Here is an 8,743-nt window from a genome sequence, read left to right as displayed (position 1 = left end):
AAACTTCCCAATTTGATTAAGTTTGATCAGTTTCACTTTGTCCATTTGTAAACCGACCAAAATTGAATGATATAACTATGGATATAAATTAATATTTTATATTTTAAATGTGATTTGTAATATGAAAATGTGAGAAATTTCTCATATTTCTTAGTCTAAAATGTTTCATTTCGTAAATCTAATTTTTTATTTTATTTTTTAATAATTATTGTGAGTGAGGTGATTAGGCTATGCATGGGAGTCTCCTTGAAGGAGGTTAAAGGTCAGGCAAATGAGGTGATATAATGATTATCTCATTATGAATTGGATCCCTATTTATAGGGAGGGATCCCGAGGTCCTAAAAGGAATGAGCCAAAAGTGTTTGGTTCTCATTAGAAAAGGGAATCTTGGATTTGGTGTTAGTTATTAGGGAGCACTGCTAGGGTTTCGCCACGTGTCTTATGAGATATTTCAAGGACGAACTTTCATTTTGTTTGACTATTCTCATAATACACATGTACTACCTCATTTTGACCCCTTTAAAAAAGCATGACATGGGTGATGTCACTATTTAGCTTGCACACCCTTATTAATGGGGTGTCCTGTCACGCGCATTATATAACGATGCATGTGTTTCTATTATTTGTTTATGACTTGCGATGAGTCTGCGCTCATCACAGTTCTGTGATGACTTTAAATTCATCGCAAGTTCAGAGCTCATTGCGGTTTTGCGATGGATTTAAATTCATTGCAAGTCCGTGCAGGTTCAAAGTTCATCACAACTTGTTTCGTCTATGAGTTCATCACAGATGTGTGATGAGCTATGAACTCATCGCAGATGTGCGATGTGTTATAGACTCATTACAAGCATTTGTGTAGTATTAGTTTGACACCTCCTTCGTTCTGATGGTCTAAGTGGCCACCATTTACTTACAATTGCATTGTAATTTTTAAAATTAAATTTAATTTTTAAGTTTAAATATTTTGAATCAACTGACCTTTTGTGAAAACCGACCCAAACCGATACAACTTGAGTGGGTCGATTTTCACAAAAGGTCAGTCGGCTTCAGCTGACCAACTCCCCAGCCTACAACCAGTCCGAACCATCTCATGAACACTTATAATTTTAGCTAAATTAATAGTCTTATCTCCGATAAATAACAATAGTTTAATCTACAATATTTATTAAAAATTTATAGCAAAAACACACAATTATTGAAAATATATTGATAATGAAAAAATACAATAATTACAAATATACAATAAGTACTAAAAATATATTAACATAGTCAACAAATAAAATAATCTTAAATAATAGTTTAATCTCTAATAAATATGAATTAATCAATAAGTTATAACAAGAATACAATAAATACAATAAGTACAGTAAATTATATTTAAAAAATTCAATAATAGTAGTTATAACAAGAATACAATAAATACAATAATTACAGTAAATTATATTTAAATAAAAAATTATACATAATCATTGAAAAATACATTTATTACAAAAAAACAATAAATAATTACTAAAAGTTTATGTTAATAAAGAGCAAAAGCCTGGCCCGAGCCCGGCCCGGCCCGGCCCAGCCCATGAACAGGTCTAGCCTAAGTCATGCTGTGCTGTGCCAAGTACTGTGACTGCACAGCCCTAAAACCCAGACCTAGCATAGCCCGCATTTTATCATACCGTGCTCGGCCTGGCCACAGGCGGCATGGCCAGATTTACAGCTCTATCGCGGGTTACTTGAACCGCAGTCATTTATTTTGTTGTACATTTATACAAATACTAGTGGTGCTAAGGCTGATTAACTAATTATAAAACAATCTAATCCACCATACGAGTTCCAAGTTATTACATGACACAGATAACATAGCGGAAGAGGATGCCAAAGGTCATTGTTGTCGTGCCTCGTGTGGAAAATTCATTCTTTCCTTTAGGCAGAAAAAGTAGTACCAAAGATGCACTTCAGCTTAAATTAATAATCATTTTCTAGCCCTGTTATTCACAAAGTTTTATGACCATGGAATATGAAACCAATGCACTTCAAAAGTTATTGCGATTTATGAAACATCCTCGTACGAATAGTTAAATTTTGAAAGCAATTTGAAACGCAAAGGAAAGAAATACAACCATGTAGATCATGATGGTAAATGTCAATTCAAAATTCTTAAACAAAAGAAAAAAAAATACTTGTCAACTTAATAAACTCTTAAAGCCTATTTGTTTGCGCTTTCAAAATAGAGATTTTCATGTCCCAGAATAGCTACCAAAACAAAAGAATACCCGACTCCTCTCGCTAAATTTTTAACTAATCATCCAACTTGCTGGTATCCTCGGCAATGAGGACCTTTGTAGGCTTGGCCAATAGATCTGTGTACTCCTGGAACGGTGATTTTGTGAAGCGAGTCTCCCTCCAGAAATCAGGTGTCAGGAACCCGTAGGTCTTCAGGAGACAATCAAATGTTGCCTGCAATTAAAAAAAAAAACAAAGGCCATAGTGGCATTGGTAGCATAAGTGGATTGTAGATACAACATCATACATAATACGTAGAATTCTACAAAAGCACCTAATTAGCCAACTGGAAAGAAGGTATTATAAAGATTATATAACATCTTAAAGAGTAAATCACATAGCATCATTGCATGAAACATACAAGAGAATTTCTTAACCTTCACAATCTGGCTTCAAATGAAAGAAAGCCATGAAAATGGAATTATGGAACTGAATATTCCAATATAAAGATAGGAGCTCTGGTGACACTCACTGTCTACTCCAACACAAACCATGTGAATGCCTTCACCTTCACAGGTAATCCCATTTTGCCACATTATAGGAAACCCTTTTACATGGATATAAAAACCCTTATATCATAAACCATCAATTATGCTATGACCATGTAGGAAAAGTAGGAATACAAAAATCATAAACACTGAATACTGCCCCACTCTTAACCAACCAACCACTCATATACACACCATCCCTAAAATATGGGATGTGGTAGATTAGCATGCCCGGATCCAGCACATCCGCACATGCCCTAAATCCAGTCACCAAACTTGGTCATAATTCTTAATGAACCAGATATGACAGATATTTCATAAAGACATTCCACCATGATTATGAAAGATAAATTTCCATTTCCACGTGGCCTATGTTTCTACTGTCAGTGTCCTTTCAGCCTTTGCATTTTTGCAAGTGACTATCCAGTATCATGAGACATGACCTTTAGTCTCAACCTATTAACTTTCGTAATCACACAAGGTTTTTAGTCAGCAAGGTAACATATTTAAAAGACAGATTAACAACATTCTACCTGCTTAACCATCTACGAAGATCCATATCAATGATATTCTAAACGGCAACCAGGATTTGCAACAAATCCCACCAATTGAAGTGATACAATAGAACATGCGGAGTCAATGCAAAGTTTCAAATGCAAAAATGCAACCAATTTAGGAATGGAATCACCAACAACCTGAAGGAATCTAGATACAGTAAATTCTTTCTAGCTATGATATGTTAGACTACCAAACACTTCTTAAGAATACTTTTCTAGTTTGAAGGAAATATGTTCACAACAAACAACTACAAGAAGAATGTCGATGTATACATGCAATATGTCCTAATCAACTTCAAATCTTAAACATTACCAAAATAATAAATGCTCTTTTCTTACACAACAGTTCATATATTATATAGTAAAAACTGAAAAAAAAGATCTTGAGTTCTATAAACTTGATATCAATAATAACAATAGGATTTGTTATGTTACAACCAACTAATACTACCATATAATTAATACATAATAATGAGTGGAATTGAAGGATTTGATGGATTATGTATAAAAATTTCTTCTGATGGAATGAATTATATAACACCTAAAAACAAGTGGAATTGAAGGATTAAACAGTAGACAACTTTCTTTTCTAATCAGTGGTAGAATTACTATGAATGGTCCAAGCATTTGTAATCCTACAGTCATGTGGATACTGAAGCTTTCTTTTTGTAATGCTGATGAAAGAAGAAGGCAGATGGCACCCAAAAAAACCATTACACCAGCAACATAACTAAATAATACACTTCGACTAGACTTGCCTCACCCATATGACATTCAATACACAACTTTATTTTCACATTCCAAGCTATGAAGGGCAATAAATCCTGTAAGTCCAAATATAAACAGATATACTACCACCCTTGATCCTTCTACGGAAAGCCCAAGAAATTTTAAATAGATCATGTGATCACAAAATAAATTACTCGAAACAACTCCAAACCTCAGCGAATAAAATGATCAGCAGAATTTATACAAACCAACGTTTTCTTTAAAAGCCAGATGACAAACTGAACGAGTAAAAACAATTACCCTTAACGAAATTTGAAAAGCATAAGAAATCAAATCTAAATACACTGACAATAACTAGCAAATTCGCATAAAATTCCATATGTATCATTTGCATTCACCGCGTTTGCAATCGAAAAATACTCAATCATAACCTCATTTATCTACTCATTATCTTCTCTGTATTACTTTTTTTACAAGTATTATCTTCTCTGTATTATTTAGAAATCCCTATTGGTTTTATCAATAATATCGAAGTTATATTTACGGGTTCCAACAATATTCAAGCTCAATCAACAGGTATCGAAACCATAAAATCGGAAACAAATTGAATATAACTGTTAAAATACGAACTTTGACGAAATTGCCTAGTGTTTTTGTGGATCCACGAGAAGATGTGAAGACATCTTCAATACCGGCAAACTGCAGAACTTTCTTTGGAACCCTAGCAGCAACGATTCCAGCACCACGAGGAGCTGGTACCATCCGCACTGTAACAGAACCACATTTACCAGTAACCTTGCACGGCACAGTGTGAGGCTTCCCGATCTTGTTACCCCAGTAACCCCTCCTGACCGGAATCACCGACAGCTTTGCAAGGATAATGGCACCACGAATAGCAGTGGCAACTTCTTTGCTGCATTTCACGCCGAGCCCGACGTGGCCATTACCGTCACCGACGACTACGAAGGCCTTGAATCGAGTTCTCTGACCAGCACGGGTCTGTTTCTGGACCGGCATGATCTTCATGACTTCATCCTTCAGACTAGGCAACAGTGTTTCAATAATCTGGTGCTCCTTCACAGGTAGCGAGTGAAGGTAGATTTGCTCCAAGCTTCTGATCTTACCTTCCTTAACAAGGCGTCCAAGCTTAGTTACAGGAACCCATTTCTCTTCCTCATCACGACGGCCACCGCCGCGACGCCCACCACCTCGACCACCACGGCCGCGATCTCCACGGCCACCACGGCCACCACGGCCGAAGCCCCTGCCAAAGCCACCTCTCTCCCCACCTCTTTCAGCCATGTTGCTTCAGTTTAGGTTTGATTGCGGTAAGAGATCGAAAGAGGAACCGAGGAAAACCCAAAACGATAGGGTTTATAAATCTAGGGTTGGGTTGAGGTATGACTGGTTGGGGTGGAACAACTGAGGATAACCTAAAAAGATAGGGTTTATAAGTCTAGGGTTTTGTTGAAGAAATGATTCGACCGAACCGGCCAACCCAAGCTCTCTCGCAGGTTGGGCTTGAATTTCGGGCTTCGGTTCTCTGGAATACTGGAACGAGCTTGCTTATAAACTGGGTACGAAGCTGCTATCAATAGAAGGCTCCCAACCCTATCCCAGCACCCTCATTTAAGCCGCACGTTGGGAACATCTATTGTCATTCATGAAGAAATATTTTCAATGTGCGACTGTAATGAATTGTTGGAACAGTGTTGTTAGCGTTTGTTGGTAATAGATCCCTACCCAATTTTTAAAACCAAGACCGTTCCAGATGACCAGCCTCTCTGGCCCGTGCTTCACCTCATTTCTTGTTGGGCTTATGAATAGCCTCTCTGGGCCGAGCCAGGCCCATGTTTTAAATTCCTACTCATACGTGGGTCTCGTATTACATTTGTAAATTTACGTTCAGTGAAGAAATCTAGACCACAAAGTTAGGGCTGCAACCTGTATCTGTTTAGCATAAATCCAATCCTCATCCAATCCCCCTAAAAAAGGTATATTTCTTAAACTATTCTTATGATTTAGTTAATTGATTAAGTATACCCTTAATTGTTGACTATCGATGAAATATTGGTGGAAGGGTTTAAAAGTTTGCTTTGCCCTTAATTTTCTCTTGGTCTTTGCCACTCAGGCTCAATTTGGAAGCAATACAAATGCAAATATGTACAGCGTAAATACATACAAAATATAAGGTTTTGTACTCTACATATTGCATTTGTATTCTTCCAAAGCCTCAGGTCCAAATCTAGTCACCTCTGCTCAGCCACTACATCGACATTGAGAAGGTACATAGCGTCATAGCAAATCAAAACCAAGAAGCTTACGAACCTGGCAATTTCTCTCTCTCTCTCTCTCTCTCTCTCTCTCTCTCTCTCTCTCTCTCTCCTGGCAGTCTAGAACTGACCAAAAGCTCGCAAACCTCTTAGACCCCTCGACCTAGAAGTGCGAGATCTTCATTCACGAACCCTTCAAGCAACTACAACACTAGCAGCAATTACACATCGGTTCTAGCTACAAAGCTTCATTGACAACTTTGATTTCTAGTAGACCTTCCCTCTTAGGCCTCCGACATTCCAATCGAACCACTGCAACTCGACGAACTTTCACAGAGCTCCACTGTCATAGAGAGCACATCCAAGCATTTCCTGTTGCCTATTTCAACAAATGGACAGATGGAGCTCTACTGCCATGGAACAAAACACGTTTGAGCACACACATGAGTTTGAGATCGTAAAGGGGTGGTCACGACGATGTGCAGTTCTGACCAATAAAAAATAAGAGGAGATTTTGGGTTGCGGTGTATAGATTAGAAAGGGGGTCTAGATTATGGTCTAGGTTGCGGTGTACAGATTAGGGTTAGCTTTGAGTTTTACCAACCTAACTTAGAGGTGTAAATCAGGCCATGTCAAGCTGACACAACACGACTTAGTGGGCTACCCGTGCTTTGGAGGGTTGTGCCATGCCAACCCATTGTCCGTGCTGGGTTGTGCTTGTCTCTTATAGGATATTTCAAAGGTCAAGCCTGGCACGAGCCCATCCGTGCCATGCCATGCCACATGCCTAGGTTGGGTAGACTATGGGCCGAGCTAGGCCAATCTTTTTTTTTTGACATTTCTATTATTTTATTTTTCATTTTTGCTAAGTGATATAGACTTTGGGAAAATAAAAAGGGTAATTTTCTTAAACTACCCATATTGTTTAGTTAATTGACAAATTGTACCCTTACTGTTTAACTATTGTCTTAAACCACCCCTACTGTTTCTGACAATCGCCATTGCCATTAAATCGTAATATAATGGATGAAATGTCCCTTTTGCCATTAAGTCCCTCGATCCCATTTTCCTTCTCCCCTCATTCTCTCTCTATCCCTCCTCTTGCATTGTCACTGCGGCTGCAACTCGTTGTGACAATATCATCGACAACAGCCCACTTTTGGTAATACAGATGGCACAAAGAGATGAATTATAGGGTAACCAAGTGGTTATACCAACCTACAAGAATTCAACTAGAGGTGAATTACAAGGTTCCTTTTTTTTGGTACAATCAAGTAAGAAAATATGTATTAACTAGTCTTAGAAATACAAACAACACAAGTTAAGGTCTAATTAAGTCTTGGTTGGCCATATATTGGATCCACTCAGGGGGTCATGGACAAACAACCCAGATTCTTTTAGACCTTTTTTAGCTAGCATATGTGCAACATTGTTACAAGACCTATTTACATGCCCAAAAGAGGTAGATAAGTCTTCAGTAAGTAAGTTGATATCCATGCACAAAACCAAGACCAAAGTTTCCTGTATTCAAAGCTCACACCAGAGTTAGGCAATCAGATTCCACTATGATGGCTTCTTCCTTGAACATACTCAAAATTTCTAAGCTGTTGAGAATTGCCATTGCAGCTTGGATTGGGAGATGAGGTTGAGGATTTGCCAAAGACTGTCGCTATCACTATACCATCAGTTTTCCTCAGTACTGCATCAAAACCTGAACTACCTGAACACAAAAAGCTTCCATCTACATTCAGCTTTAGTCTCCTTGCCTCTGGTGCTTGCCAAAGACTGCTTGGGAAATCATCACTCTCTCTCCACATCATGTATATTATAGCAAGAGTGACTCTAGGTAAAGGATATGCATTTTCAAAAACTTTACAATTCCTAGAATTCTAGATATTCCACAATAACAAGAATGAGAAGGGAAGTAATTCATCCTTTCCGCCTCTGTCTTTCAAGCAAATATCCAACCAAACCGAGAGCCACTGATTAAAAGAAGTAAAAGATCTTCCCCTATAGCCCATATAATTAATATGACATCCGAACCAAGTTACTTTAGCATGCTTACATTCAAATAAACAATGTAAAATGGATTCAGACTATTGCTATCATTAGAAAGCTTTCTTTTGTAGAGGTTTTCTTTTACAACTAAGGCATTTTGTGAACATTTCCAAATGAAATTTCTTATTTTTGGGTATATTTTTGCTTTCCATATTTCAGCCCATTGTATCTTCCCCAGACCCCCTATATTGCCAAAGTCTGCTCCCCCAATTGATGGATTACTACAGTTTGAAAGTAAAGCATATCACCCAGTTTTTACAGTATAAATCCCCTTCGGGTGATAGGTCCACTTAAGCTTATCTTCCTAGTTACCCTAGCTAAATTTACACTTATGATGTTTTTAGCAATAGCCTCTCCAAAA

The 8,743-nt window shown here is 37.7% G+C and overlaps 1 protein-coding gene across 1 annotated transcript; it reads right to left on the bottom strand.

Annotated features, from left to right (window-relative positions):
* Positions 1–2,086: 2,086 nt before the first annotated feature.
* On the bottom strand, positions 2,087–5,700 carry LOC148872429 (uncharacterized). Its single transcript, XM_088967480.1, has 2 exons — positions 4,682–5,700; positions 2,087–2,451 (listed from the first exon to the last, which is right to left on the bottom strand). Exons 1-2 carry the CDS (start codon positions 5,351–5,353, stop codon positions 2,293–2,295), a joined length of 831 nt encoding a protein of 276 aa, XP_088823606.1. The 5' UTR covers positions 5,354–5,700; the 3' UTR covers positions 2,087–2,292.
* Positions 5,701–8,743: the final 3,043 nt, after the last annotated feature.

This window comes from Nelumbo lutea, chromosome 2 (assembly GCF_056320005.1).
Source record: "Nelumbo lutea isolate HS-2025 chromosome 2, American lotus-T2T, whole genome shotgun sequence".
Taxonomy (NCBI): Eukaryota; Viridiplantae; Streptophyta; class Magnoliopsida; order Proteales; family Nelumbonaceae; genus Nelumbo; species Nelumbo lutea.
This window is presented reverse-complemented; position numbering and strand designations above follow the sequence as displayed.